Source organism: Erinaceus europaeus, chromosome 11 (genome assembly GCF_950295315.1).
Source record: "Erinaceus europaeus chromosome 11, mEriEur2.1, whole genome shotgun sequence".
Classification (NCBI taxonomy): Eukaryota; Metazoa; Chordata; class Mammalia; order Eulipotyphla; family Erinaceidae; genus Erinaceus; species Erinaceus europaeus.
The window spans coordinates 37,497,109-37,512,274 of NC_080172.1; the positions used below are offsets into that span (position 1 = coordinate 37,497,109).

The 15,166-nt window shown below is 36.6% G+C and overlaps 1 protein-coding gene across 16 annotated transcripts in view; it reads left to right on the plus strand.

Annotated features, from left to right (window-relative positions):
* Window positions 1-15,166, plus strand: part of APC (APC regulator of WNT signaling pathway) — a 125,647-nt gene that overhangs the window by 83,458 nt on the left and 27,023 nt on the right. For 8 of the 16 annotated variants that reach the window (XM_060201271.1, XM_060201272.1, XM_060201279.1 and 5 more), the window contains 5 exons: window positions 1,365-1,469; window positions 5,757-5,855; window positions 9,311-9,689; window positions 10,802-10,897; window positions 12,117-12,170. In XM_060201271.1, coding sequence (XP_060057254.1) covers window positions 1,365-1,469; window positions 5,757-5,855; window positions 9,311-9,689; window positions 10,802-10,897; window positions 12,117-12,170 — 733 coding nt within the window. The remainder of the gene's footprint in view (window positions 1-1,364; window positions 1,470-5,756; window positions 5,856-9,310; window positions 9,690-10,801; window positions 10,898-12,116; window positions 12,171-15,166) is intronic. The other 8 variants (XM_060201277.1, XM_016193856.2, XM_060201280.1 and 5 more) reach the window with 3 other exon arrangements.

The following is a 15,166-nucleotide window of genomic DNA, read 5'->3' on the forward strand; positions in this document are numbered from 1 at the left end:
GAGATCCCAAATTTGACCCTTGGCATCACATATGCCAGAGTATTGCTCTGAGTTACCCTCCCTCCCTTCTCACTTTCTTTTATTCTCTCACTAATAATTTTTTAAAAATCAATTAACAGCATGACTGAGGTTCAAACCCAGCTCCCCATTGCATTGAAGGAAGTTTAACTTTCTTGTTTCTTTTCTTTTTAATTTACAAGCTCTGGTTTATGGTAGTACTAGGGTTTGAACCTGAGACCTTTTGTTCCTCAGGCATGAAAGTCTTGATATAACCATTATGTTATCTCCCCAGCCCAAATGTTTATGATTTTATTGGTCTTCAGCTCATTTTGTCTTTTAATTGGACATATATGTCTTTTCTTTTTTTGAATTTGATAGTATGCTTTTTAGATGGTACTATTTCTTATTTCTGAATTATTACTGGGCACTTTGTCTACATATATTAATTTGTTGATGGAAATATTACATGTAAATTAATTTTTGAATCAATGTATGTTGGAGAGAGAGGAAGTGAGACCAGAGCATTGTTTATTCTTTGCAGATGATAGCGCTGGGGTGTGAACCTGGAGCCTTTAGGGCCTCAGTAAAATCACATTTTAAATGGTGTGGGAAAGTTTTGTGTGTGGAAGTCATTCTGTAAATATATTTACTATTAAGTAAAAAATTAAGCGTCAATTTTTATTTTAGAGTATTGTTTTTACAATGTAAGCACAGTTGTGATTACTTCTATAAATGATCATGGAAAAAATATGTTTTATTCTGCACTGGTTTTGCTTTTTTTTTAAACAATGACTGCTTTATACTAAATGAAATCTATCTTAAAATGACTGCTTTTACTGGATATAATCTCCCACTTCCATTTCATGTAACAGATGGTGGTTCTTTTCATGCCAGAATCTAAGAACTTATCTGTTGGTTTCATCTGACTTTTTTTAGCAGAAAATGCATATATATTCTGTGTATAAATATATGAAATAGAATTTGATTTTGGTAATAATTTAACTGTTATTTAACTGTTATACTTACAGTCTGTTAAATAGCACCATGTGACCTTGAAAAAAAAAAAAAGGCATTTATTCTAGTTGGGTTATATTCCTGATACTGATGTGAGCACAGCTGGTGGAGGATGATGTTTCTGTGAGCCTCAGAAAATCCTTTGTCTCGTGCTGCCCTAATGCTCAAGGGACGCACTTCACTTTCCTCTTACTGAAACAGTCGACTGCCAACCATGCTAGAGATGGCGAAGTATATGTAACCTGTATAATGTTGTATTCCATGTTAAAAAACAAGAAAGAGAAAATCCTGTGGGCTGAGAAAGCGTGCACTATTATTTGTATGTGATCGTGTTAACTCTGTATTAACAGAGGTCATCTCAGAGCAAGCATGAAGCCAGCTCACATGATGCTGAGCGGCAGAATGAAGGTCAAGGAGTGGCAGAAATCAGCATGGCAACATCTGGTAGTGGTCAGGTAAATACGTTATTTTACTATTATTTTAATTATTGGCTAAAGCAAAGTATGACTCATTCTCTGAATAATCTGTAAATCTTACCTTTTTTCCTTTTAGTAAATGACTCTCTCCAAAAGAATCTGGTACCAAATGCTATCATTTTTCTTTTCTTCATCTTCTCTAGTAATAATGATTTCAAAATCCTTAAGTATAAGTATTGTAGTTCAAAGTTGTGATTCTTTTTCACTCTGAAATTATATAAGTAGAGTTTTTTTGAAGAATAAATACTAAGCTACCTTTTAGTTTTACATGTGATTTGACCTAGTTATTACTGCTTGCATTTAGTTGGTTTGCTCTTTCTCTGATGCAGTCAGAGAATGCAAATGGCAAAGACATTTTATGTTTTTAAAATTAAAAATAAGGTTTTTTTCTATTACACATAAAGATCACATAAATCTAGGAATCCAGATCTTATCATTGAAAGAAATTATTCTAATGCTCAGCAAAGAGACCTTACCTCACCATGTTTGCCATCACATCACTCTTAACAAAACTGTGGGCATCAACTTGATTTTTTTTTAATGTAGAAATATTATCTTGTTAACCTTCCATTAATTTTCTGTTATTTTTATTAGAATGTATCTTAATTGTGACAGAATATTTCAGTGGAGTATTTTATATTCTCCACAGTATTTTTATGTTGTAAATGAAGAATTTTAATAGAATTTGATGAAATTAGTTAAAAGATTTTTTTTTTACTGTTGGTATAAACCATTACTATATATTGGTTGCTTTGAATGATATTTAAAAAAAAAAGAAAGAAAGAAAGAAAAAAACAAGACCATACTCATGATAGTCTATTAAAATTGAAAGCTTTAACATGTTTCACACTTAAGTATGTAAATTAAGTTTTACTGAGTTTAAAAGAAAATGTTGCTTCATTTTAATTATTACTTATTAACATGTTGGGGAAACTGTAGTAATTAGGACAGAAGCTGTTCTATTTAAATAGTTCATTTGGGTTCTTACTTGGTATACTTAAGGAACTTTATGTAGTAAAAATGAATATTATTTGCTTAGATTAGATCTGCTATGAGTGCTTTGGGTCATGCTCTAATTACTATGTACTTTAAAGCCTTTCTACCCAGTAAGCTTGCTGTCTACTTGAAAATAATAATTAGAGACTAGTAGTGGAATGCCTGCTTTGCATGTATGAAGCTCATGGTTCCATCCCCACTACCTACCCCCGCCTAAAAAATAAAAAAAGAAAATTATCTTTTTTAAAATCAGAATTCTAGATAGATTAGACTGACTCAAAAATGAAGAACTATTAAAATATTTTAAAAATTAGAAGAGGAAGAAGGAGGTAGCACCATTGATATAGTAAAGCAACCTGAGGCTCTAGAGATCCAAGGCTCAATCTCTGGCACCAAGATAAGCCAGAGAGAAGAGCAGTGTTCTGGTTAAAAAAAAAAAAAAAAAATGATGATGATGATGCTGAAGATGATAATGATTTTGGTGATGGGTAGAATTTTTATGATCATTAGGGGATAAGAACTATAAACAGAGCCAGGCAGTAGTGTACATAGTATGAAGTGCAAGGATCCTTATTTGAGCCCCTGGATCCTCACCTGCAGAAGGGTTGCTTCACAAGCAGTGAAGCAAGTCTGCAGGTGTCTGTCTGGCTTTCTCCCTCTCTGTCTCCTTCTTCCCTCTCAATTTCTCTGTCCTATCCAATAAAATAGAAGAAATAAAATGACAACCAGGAGCAGTGGATTCATAGTGCAGCCACTAAGCCCCAACAATAACCCTGGAGGCAAAAAAAAAAAAAGAAAAAACTATAAATATAGGGAATATAAGCCAGTAAAACCATAACAGGAAGACTGGGAGATGACTCAGTAGGCAGAGCATCTGCCATATTACACATGAAGTCCTGAGTTTAATCTCCAGCACAGTTTAGCAGTAGTATGGACAGCACTAGTGAGAACTACATTGTTGGTATCCTGGTGGATTTTTAAAAAAAATTTCTTTACTGGGGGATTAATGTTTTGCAGTTGACAGTTAATACACTAGGTCCTCTGCCATCGTCTTCCAGGACCTGAACCCTCCCCAGACACCCACCCCAAAGCCTTTTTTACTTTGGTGCAGTGTATCCTTATGCATTGTTATCTTTCTTCTCTTCTTTCCTTCTGGCCTAGAGCAGTGAAGCCCCAGTGACAACAAAAAGGACATTTTATGCTTTATCAGGCTTGAGGGCTAAGTTTGATTCTTGGCATCACATGGAAGCACCATGGGCAGTAGCAGGGGAATTCATGGATGACAGGGTGATGCTTTGTTGTTATACCCCCCATTTCCCTTTTTTGCTCTCTAAAAACATAGGGTTAGAGCTTTTGAAAAAAATATTTTTTATAAAAGAGAAACACCTGCAGCACTAGTTCACTGCTCCTGAAGCATGCATGTGGGGACTGGGAGCTTGAACCCAGGCACTGATACATGCTAATATATGGGTACACAGCCAAGATGCCACTGCCCGGCCAGCAGAGCTCAAGGTTTTGCACATTTATATTTATCCAAGATCAGTACCTATAAATTGTCCTTGAATACCAGTCTATTAACCAATTAATTTTAACCCTAAATATACAAAATCCCACTTTCCTGTTTGAACTTCCTTATGGTGTTCCTTCAAAACAAATCAACTACTAAAAATACCTCCTTCCTTATTTCCCACCTGTGATCTCCGTATTCTACCATCCTGTCTTGTATTTTCTTTTAAGACATAATTATGGGGGTGGGGGTGGTGCACCCAGTTGAGCATACACATCACCATGCACACAGACCTGGGTTCAAGCCCCTGCTCCCCATCTGAAGGGGAGACAACACTTCATGAACAGGGATGCCAGGTCTGCAGATGTCTCTCTTTCTCACCCTCTGTCTTTCTGCCCACTCTCAGTTTTTCTATGTCCTATCAAATAAAATAGAAAAAAAAAAAAAGGGGGGGTGGCCACTAGAAGTGATGGATTTGTAGTGCTGGCACTGAGCCCGAGTGATAACCCTGGTGGGGGAAAAAAAAAAAGCCATAAGTCTGACTATGCTGTTCTAAAGCCTGGTAGCTCTGCAACATTGATATTTTGAAAGCAGTGTCTTTGGGAAGACATATGAGAGCCTTAATAATTCAGCCTAGTATTTATCTCCTGTCATACACCTTGTGTTCTACCCACATATTTTTCTTTTCTTTTTGGCCTCCTGGGTCATTGCTGGGGTTCAGTGCCAGCACTATGAATCCACCACTGTCCCAACATCCATTTTTTTTCCTTTTTTATTTATTTTTTTTTTCTTTGATAAGTCAGAGAGAAGTTGAAAGGGGAGGGATGATGGAGAGGAGGAAAGATACCTGCAGTACCTGTTTCCCCACTTAGGTGGAGGGGGGTGCTCAAATCCAGATCCTTAAGCATAGTAATGTGAGTGCTTAACCAGATGTACTACCGCACTCCCCCACTCCCCATATTTTTCTACAAAACACTCTCCAGTTTTGTTTTTTCATGTCTTTCTCCAATAGAATTTTTAGGCAGTTCTCTCTGTACTGTGAGCTCCTGGAGCACTTGAACTATACTAAGTGCAATTAGTTTTGTGGTAATTTGGAGTATTTCATTAATCACTGGAGCTATCTGCCAGTTACCCTATATTTGCTTAAATATGGTTTCATTTCTTTTTCCTTGAAAAAAAAAATTACTCATAGAATTTCTTCAGTGTTTAGTTACTTCCACACTCTTATGCAACAGAGTTCATTTTAGTTTTTCATTAAATTCTCCTAAATAAGTTTACTGATAATATGTTTGTGTATATATGTATACAGATCTACATATATACACACACTCACATTTTGAGCACTTATGTAGATGGTCACCCTTTTTTTTTTTTAATTTAATACTATGATTATTGCTGGGGCTTGGTGCCTACAGGATGAATCCACTACTCCTGGTTGCCATTTTCTTTTTCTTTTCTTTCTCTTTTTTTTTCTAATAGAGACAGAAATTAAGAGGGAGTGAGGAAGAGAGACCTGCAGCACTGATCCACCACTTGTAAAGCTCTCCCCACACCTACTCCAGCCCCTGCAAGTGGGGACTAGAGGCCTGAACCCAGGTCCTCATGCATGGTATCATGTATGTCTACTGGCTCCTTTTATACTTATAATGGTACATTTAATTGTTTGCCCTAAAAATATTTATTGTGGGGAGTACCTTACTCTGAAACTTGCTATATTTGTCTGTAATCTAAATTATGCTGTCTATAATGTGCTTAATTTTTAGGGTTCAGCTGTGCGAATGGATCACGAAACTGCCAGTGTTTTGAGTTCTAGCAGCACACACTCCGCTCCTCGAAGACTGACTAGTCACCTGGGAACCAAGGTAGCACAAGATTATTAACCCTGGCCACTAATAAGTACTTTGCTAACACATTCTTCATTCGTCTTATAAATCCAATTAGATAAGAATTCTGAAATAAAAAAAAAAAAGGGGAGTCGGGCTGTAGCGCAGTGGGTTAAGCGCAGGTGGCACAAAGCACAAGGACTGGCATAAGGATCCTGGTTCGAACCCCAGCTCCCCACCTGCAGGGGAGTCGCTTCACAGGCGGTGAAGAAGGTCTGCAGGTGTCTATCTTTCTCTCCTCCTCTTTGTCTTCCCCTCCTCTCTCCATTTCTCTCTGTCCTATCCAACAACGACAACAACAATAATAATAACTACAACAATAAAACAACAAGGGCAACAAAAGGGAATAAATAAATAAAGAAAGAAAAGAAAAAAAAAGAATTCTGATCCAGTCATCAATCTGATGACTTTTTTTTTTTTTTACAAAGAATCATAATCTAAATGGAAATAAGGACTTTAAAAAGTACTCGAATAACTAGTTTTTTATTCTTTATCAACTGTCACTTTCTGGCCCCATTTTTGCAAGTATCCTAAACTCCTTACAAGCTCACTTGTTGCTTCTCAAACACTTGCCTGTGATTTTTCTTTCTCTGTGCTTTGTCTGCAGTACTGCCCTCTACTTTTTTTTTAAATTTTTTTTTATTTGTTATTGGATAGAGACAGAGAGAAATTGAGAGAGAAGGGGAAGAAGATAGACAGAGAGACAACTGCAGATCTGCTTCACCGCCTGTGAGGCGACTCCCCTGCAGGTGGGGAGCCAGGAGCTTGAACCGGGATCCTAACCGGTCCTTGTGCTTTGCGCCACGTGCACTTAACCCTCTGCGCTACAGCCCGACTCCCTTGCCCTCTACTCTCAACCCCACTGCAGAATGGTTGTCAGAACTTTTCTCAAGCTTTACTTCTTTATGCAGTGTTTTCTGATTCCCAGGACTTCATTGCCTCCTCCTGCAGTCTATCTACCTCCTTTGAATTACTGTGATCTGTGTGAAACTCTCTATTTACAGGACAGGGACTGACTGCTTTTTAATTTATTTTGTGCATTATCTAGATATAATGAGTAATAAATATTTAAGTGGATTGGATACTATCTAATGTTGATGAATGAGCTTTTTTGGCCACATGGTAGTCCACTCAGTAGAGTGCTTACATTACACATGTTCAAGCTCCAGGTCCTCACCTGCAGGGGCAAAGCTTTAGGAGCAATGAAACAGTGCTACAGGTGTCAAATGGAAAGGGAAAGAAAAAGAAAAGAAAAAGTAATTATTTTAAAGGCAGAAGCTTTAATATTGACAAAGATGAAATTCTAATATTGTTAAACAATATATTTTCAGTTTAAGTAATTTCATTAGCTGTTTTCATATATTCTTCATACTCTTTGTTTACTTTAATAACATAACGTCTCTTAGGAAGTGCATTTCTAGATAAATAGTGACTTAATAAATGCAATATAAGGGGCCAGTCGGTGGTGCACTTGGTTGAGCACACATGTTATAGTGCACAAGGACTAGATTTGAATCCCCAGTCCCCACCTGCAGGGGGAAAGCTTTGCAGGTGTTGAAGCGGTATTGCAGGTGTCTCTGTCTCCCTCCCTCTCTAGCACCCTCTTCCCTCTCAATTTCTGGTCATCTCTGTCCAATAAATAAAGATAATTTAAAATATTTTAAAGAAATACAATATAGAATAACCAAAGATATTATTTAATTATGAGACTTACTCTAGCTCACAATCACTACTACTTGGAACCTCTGTATGTCAGCAACTTAATACTATGTCCTTGACTGCCAGTAGTTGAGTATATACTATGAAATCTTCTCAAAAGCCATGGGAAATAGTCTTTCTTCTGGTTTAAATAGGAAACTAAAGCAAAAAAAAAAAAAAAGGAGGGGTTCCTATTGTGTAATTATAATGGATTTAATTACACACCTGTCTAATATCATTGCAAACTTTTGTCTGTATAGAAAATATCCTAGCATTCAACAGTTCTATTGTACTGGCAGCTAGAACACTATTTCCTTTTGAAGGAATTCTGTATGAAAAATAATAAAACTGTACTAAATTTTAAATGTCAGATACTGTTCTACATTTATTATTTCTTTTAGTCTTCACAGAAAAACCCTATTATATAAATTCTTGCATTTTGCAACTGAGAAAAGTTAGGTTCAGCCTGGTTGTAAGTTGTGTGCACTGGTGATAGAGCCTGTCTGTACTGCTTTCCTGAAGCATTCATATCTAAGAATATGTGTGTAGAGTTTCTCAGCCTCAACACTCTTAGCTAGGTAATCTTTGTTGCATTGTAGGATCAGCATCCCTGATCTTTACCTACAAGTTCCTGCCATTGTGACCACCAAAAATATCTCCAAGATATTGCCAGGATATTGTCCTGTACAGGGGGCAAAATAGCCCCTTGTTAAGGAACACTAATTTATAAAGGTGATACATTTCTTTATGTAATATCCTCTATCTTTAAAGAGACTTCCTACTGTCCAGAATAACTAAATACTGTTTCTTGTTGCTTTTTTATTTTTTTTAATTATCTTTATTTAAATAATTGGATAGAGACAGCCAGAAATTGAAAGGGAAGAGGGTGATAGAGAGGATAAAGACAGAGAGACACCTGCAACACTGCTTCACCACTCCCAAAGCTTTCCCCCAGTAGGTGGAGAACAAGGCGTTGAACCTAGGCCTTCAGCATGCTATCATGTGTGCTCAACCAGGTGCGCCACCACCCAGCCCTCCTCTGTGGGTTGCTAAGTAAATCCTTAGGATTTGGTGTCAGAGGGTAATTAGCAGTTGCTTTTTAAAAATTGACTAAGAATCCTGGTTTTGTAGTCCCTATTTTTATGATATCTTTTTTTTTCCTCTATTGGGGAATTAATACTTTGCATTCGACAGTAAATACAATAGTTTGAACATGCATAATATTTCTCAATTTTCCGTATAACAATACAACACCCACTAGGTCCTCTGTGAAGTCTTTTTTTTTTTTACATATGTATGGAAGAGAGCATATAATTTTAATAACATTATAATAGTCTGTATGGGTTAGTAAATACTGAGAAATTAGTACTTGGTAAATAATAAGCATTGAAAATATTTTCTGTATTTTGATTATAGTTATAGAAACAGGAGGTGAAATAAAAATTTCAGTTGTATAAAGAATGTAATTAAACCATTCTTCACTGTATGTTTTTGTGAGATCATTCATTGTCATTCATTATAGAGAGCAATAAAGTGTGGTAGATGCTCACTAGCACAACTACTATTCACTCTAGTCACTGTATGGATTTTGAGACAGTGTTCATTATTTTATCCCAGAAAGCTTTTTGTTTTCTCTTTTTAATGAGTCACAATACATATCCCATTCATCACTTCACTGGGTACTGGCTTTGGATATAAAAGTTATAATTTTGTTTCTAAACTCATTTGGCCCACAGGTGGAAATGGTGTATTCATTGTTGTCAATGCTGGGTACTCATGATAAGGATGATATGTCGAGAACTTTGCTAGCTATGTCTAGCTCACAAGACAGCTGTATATCCATGCGGCAGTCTGGATGTCTTCCTCTCCTCATCCAGCTTTTACATGGCAATGACAAAGACTCTGTGTTGTTGGGAAATTCCCGGGGCAGTAAAGAGGCTCGGGCCAGGGCCAGTGCAGCACTCCACAACATCATTCACTCACAGCCTGATGACAAGAGAGGCAGGCGTGAAATCCGAGTCCTTCATCTTTTGGAACAGATACGAGCCTACTGTGAAACCTGTTGGGAGTGGCAGGAAGCCCATGAACAAGGCATGGACCAGGACAAAAATCCAAGTATGTTCCCTATAATGTACAACATAATGCATATTGCATAGCAAATGTAAAACATTTTCTTAAACAGCTGTTTTAGTTACTATGTTATATTTATGAATAGGGAGGGGAAATGCATCAGCTATTATATATTATACTATTACTAGTTTAAAGCTTAAGTTTCCTACAAAAAATTAGCAAAGGAAAATGTTCTATGCACTACTATGCAACCAAAAAAACAATAAGAAGTCTAAAGAGAAATGCACTGAGTTGTAGCAGAGTATATCTAGAAAGAAACTGAGCAACTGTATTGTCCCCATTCCTTGATTTTATAGCTTAAGGTCAAGAGAGTGATTTTGCATACTAAGCTTCTTGAGCTGTTAGTTAACAGAGCCATAATATTTTACATTTGCATATCATTCTTTAATACATACAAATCTGTTTGTCTATTTTGCCATTTAATCTTCACAACAGCTTTGTGAGTTAGGAAGGCAAGTTATTGTCTTCACTTTATAGATAAAATGAGAGTCAGAGAGGGGGGAAAAAAAGACTTGCTTATAGCTTACTGGCTAATAAATAGTGGAAACAGAAAGAGAATCCACATCTTCTGTCTCTAAGCTTAGTGTACTTCCTACTGCACTATCCTGCTTCAGATGATAGGCTGCAGGTACTAGGGGGGATCAGCCACCCAGCTCTTTGCTCAGGGAGAGGCCTTTGCCACCAGACCCTCCCCCTCGGGAGCAGGGAACATGGGAATTGAGACCCTTGGGGACATAGCTTACTTCATTCCTGTAACAGGAAACAAAAGCAGTAAGTATATAAGGTAAGACTTTCCTTTCACCTAGTAAGAACACACACACTATTGTATCACTCTTGATTTGGAATCAGAAGAGTTTTTATAAAGGTAAGAATGTGACCATGATACTTTAGGAGATTTTTACTATTATTATTATAACTGAGGCATAAGAGTGAATATCTAGATTCTAAAAATAAATAAGTAGAAAAAATAAAAATAGAGTCCTTGAGGAGTGGTAGAATTGTGTAGGTATGAAATCCCAGCAAAGCCCTGATAACAAAAAAAGAAATACTGCTTTTGAGAAAACAGCTTTGTGGTTTGTATTTATTTTATTTTTCAGTGCCAGCTCCTGTTGAACATCAGATTTGTCCTGCTGTTTGTGTTCTTATGAAACTTTCATTTGATGAAGAACATAGGCATGCAATGAATGAACTTGGTAAGACACATGTTTCTTAATGCCACTGAAGAATACTAAGCATCACTGATAAATTGGTATGTAAGATCATGACTTCTATTACCAGCTGATTCTTCCTTGTAGCAAATAATTGTACTGTGGTTTCCAGAGGAGTAAGATCTAAATGAACAAAACTACTACCCTCTAATAAACTTAAATTTTCAAAGTCTTAGCCAAAGTTTAGGTAAATTACTACAGGGGCCATTCTTTGTCACTCTTGACAGGGTAACCCCTGTGGGAGACTTTACAGGGTAGATAATTAGAATTATCTTGAAATACAGAGTTACTTTGTTATTCTTAAACTCATTCACTTCTAATGGACATGATGGCGAATCATTAATATTCTCACTTGTCCTCATTGTTATCAATACTTTCCTAGACTTTCATGATAAACAGCATATTTACTTTTTTAAATTAAGATGTAAAAAAGCATGTTTTTATTTAAGTTAGAAATATTTTATTAATTTTGGAAGGATGACCTTTTTTGGGTTGCATAATCCTACACTCCAAACCTTATATAATGTGGATTTGTGTACCCTATATATATTTTTTAATGTAACAGATTTTCTTTGATTTCTAAGTTCATTTTGCACATTTATATATTGTATTATGCTGAGCCTTCTCATGGGATCTAGATCTCTCTAGTCTTGCCACAAGCAAGAACCATACACTGAGTTTCCATCTTAATGTAGCTGTACCCTTGCTTTCTGTGCTGTTTACATTACATTCTAGCTCCCACTTTGTATTCCTACCACTCTCATCATTGTCATTCATCGTTTATCTTTTAAAGTGACAAAGACATGGGACTCTTAAGCATAGTTAACCTGAACAGCCAGAAATAAGTATTATATCCTGCAGAGTCATCACTTTGAGAGACTGTACTCTGCCCTTCAGCTATGCTTTTCTTCCCAGGGGCCCTAGCTATTGGCCTTCTGATTCTCTTGTCTCCCCTACCTTCCCAGACTCTTGTGGAATTAAATATAATCTTTGAATTCTCCCCTTCTTCAGTATAATCTCAGCATTTGCTAATTTTTTAAGTTTGAGTTATTTTTAATGCTGATAATAATGAGGAGATAAACTAAACTCTGATTTTTCTATAATGTCCCTATGTTTCAATAAACTAGAATAGGAATGATAACATTAATCATATGAATTTCAAAATAAAACCTAGACTCAGTATTTGTTCCTCTTCCTTCTTCAGGTAGGAAGGCTACCCGGGGCATTTCATCACAGGAGCTAGGGCAGGGGCTTTCAGGTGAGGAGCAGGATGGGGTCTCTGGGGGTGTGACTGCTGGGGACATAGTCACAGGGTGATTCCTTCTGCTCATTCTAGCCTCTGAATTTGCTTGATCTCTTGAAAAGAGGGATCATGATTCATAGGATGTGGGGAGTTAGACTCAAACAACACTAAATATCTGAGAATGAGGTATAAGGAGAAAAGAAGTCTCAGGCTTATGAAGGGAATGTTTAACCCCAATCAGCTAGAGCTGCATTTGTATGTACAAAAAGGTTCTACAGAGGCCAGGCAATAATGCACGGGTTAAGCGCAGATAGTCTGAAGTGTAAGAATCAGTTCAAGGATCCCGGTTGGAGCCCCTACTTCTCCACCTATAGGAATCGGTGAAGCAGGTCTGCAGGTGTCTGTCTATCTTTCTCTCTCCCTCTCTTATCTTTCCCTCCCCCTCTCTATCTTCCCCTCCTCTCTCAATTTCTTTCTGTCCTATCCAATAAATTGGAGGGGAAAAAAATGGCCTCCAGGAGCAGTGGATTCATAGTACTAGTGATAACCCTGGAAGCAAAAAAAAAAAAAAAAAAAAAAGGGCAGGGGAGGGTGGTTCTACAGATATCAAAGTCATTTAACTTTGTATCTAGTGTTGTAGTTTTAGACTGTAGTATCAAATATAGAGATAAGTACTCCTTACTTCCTATTCTGTTCCAGGAACTGGGCAGTGCATTAAATAAAAATTACTAAGACATGGTCCTAAGGAAGTCATGGTTTATTTCTTAAAAAATAAAAAGGCCATAGTAATCACCAGAGGCATTTGCCACACCATGGATATTCTCTGAACGTGCAGAAGACTTAATAACACAGAATCTCCGAGAAGGAATTTAGGAATTATATTGAACACGTGGCCCAAATGATTTTTATGATCAGGAAATTTTATGATACACCAATCTGGAGAATATTGGTGTAGAACCCTAATTTTTATTTTAGAATGAGGCATTTCATTACTAATGGTGACTAAAGCAAGCAAAGAATAGTAATATGCTTTTTAAAAATCATTACATCTCTCTTTTTTTTTTTTTTGACAAGCCTAAATTAAGGTTTTTCCTGAAGCAATTTATTCTTTACAATGTGTAAAGATGTGGCATACCTTATTGGATACTGGTCCATCTAGACTCACTATTTTCTCACATAGCCTTCAAGAAAAATAGGAACCATGTTCATCATCTTTGTATTACCTTGAACCAGCATCCTAATTTTTTATTCTGTGAATCAAGAATTTGCATCATATTTTGGTGGATGCATTCACAGGGTTTGGTGTGTGTGTGTGTGTGTGTGTGTGTGTGTGTGTGTGTGTGTGTGTGTGTGTGTGTGTGTGTGTGTATGTGTGTGTGTGTGTGTATGTAGGTTTTGTTGATTGTTTTTTTGTTTCTGTTTCCCTTCCCCCTCTTCTACTAGGGTTATCTCTGATGGCCATTTTTTCCTTCTTTTCTTTTCTTTTTTTTTTCCTAAGAAAAATAGAGAGGGAGAGAAAGAGAAACCTACATCACTGCTTCACCAGTGGTGAAGCTTCCTGCTTACAGGTGAAGACTGGGAGCTCAAACCCAGGACCTTACACATTATAACATGTGCTCTCTAGTAGTACACACACCATTGCCCGTTTTTACTGTATTATATTACTGTCTTGAAATATTTTATTTATGGGGCCGGTGGTGACACATCTGGTTGAATGCTTTTGTTAGAATGAGCTTATGCTACCTGTGTTGAAGCCTTTGGTCCCCACCTACAGGGGGAAAGCTTTGCAAGCCGTCAAGCAGTGCTGCAGATGTCTCTCTTTCTTCCTCTCTATATCCCCCTTCCCTCTCAAATTCTGTCTCTGTCCAGTAAATTAAAAAAAAAAAAAGAATTTAAAAAAATTTTAATATTTTTGTTCTTTCATATATAACCACTCTTTGATCACTTAGTACCTTCTTGAGCTGTTTTTTATATCATATCTAAAGAATTTATCACAGATAGTGAGTATCAAGCAAGTCGTTATGTAGGCATTAAGTATGTTCTGTATTGGTGTTAGTAGTCTGCTTTATATTGCTCAATATTTTTTATAATCTTTTCAAGACACAAGTCTTAGAGTTAGTTAGCAGTGACTTCCAGATCAATTTTGTGGCTCAAAACTCAGTTCTTTTACTGGCCCCGTTGAATTTTACTCCAGTATTAATATTAACTAGTGAAATTCCTTGAAACTTTTTCTTAAGTTTTCACCCTTTATCCCTGGACAGTATCCTCACGCCATGACTTCAATTACAGTATTTTTCAAATTTACATCTCAGACCCGGTTGTTATTCCTGAATCTTAGACAAATTATCAAAATGTTCATCTGACATCTTTTAGTTTTTCAGACTTTTACAATTCAACTGGCGCAAAATGAATTTATCTCCTCATTATCCAAGGCTCTGTCTTTTTGAGGGTTCCTTTTCTCAGAAAATGGTTATTCCATTGTATATACGTTGCTCAAATAAGAATCTTGGATGTCATCTATGACTTTCCACAACCATATATCTGCTAAGTGCTTTACTCCTGCTTAACTATGTCTCAGGTCATCACCACCCCAAGTCATCATTGTGTCTCAGTACACACAGTCTTTACTTGCTTACCCACTTCCAGTCATAATCTATTGTGTAACTAGCAACCATTTAGCAATCTATTTAAAACACACATCTAATTACCTTTCCCTTATACATAAAAAAAAAATTTTAGTGTAGCACAAATATTCCTTATGTTTTGGTCTCCATCCATTTTTGTAGCCTCATCGTATAACCTTCTTGTTACTATATGTTTCATGCTTAGAGATCTTAGTCACCTGCCTTTTCTTTTGCATAAAGAAAAAGGCCCACACTGTTAACACATTCATCCTTTGTCTCAGCTTAAACATTATTTCCACAGCATTTTTCATTATCACTCCTCCCATCTCAGTTAAATCTGCCTGTTTTCTTGCCTTGTGTTTCTACAAAGTTCATTATGTTAAAGTT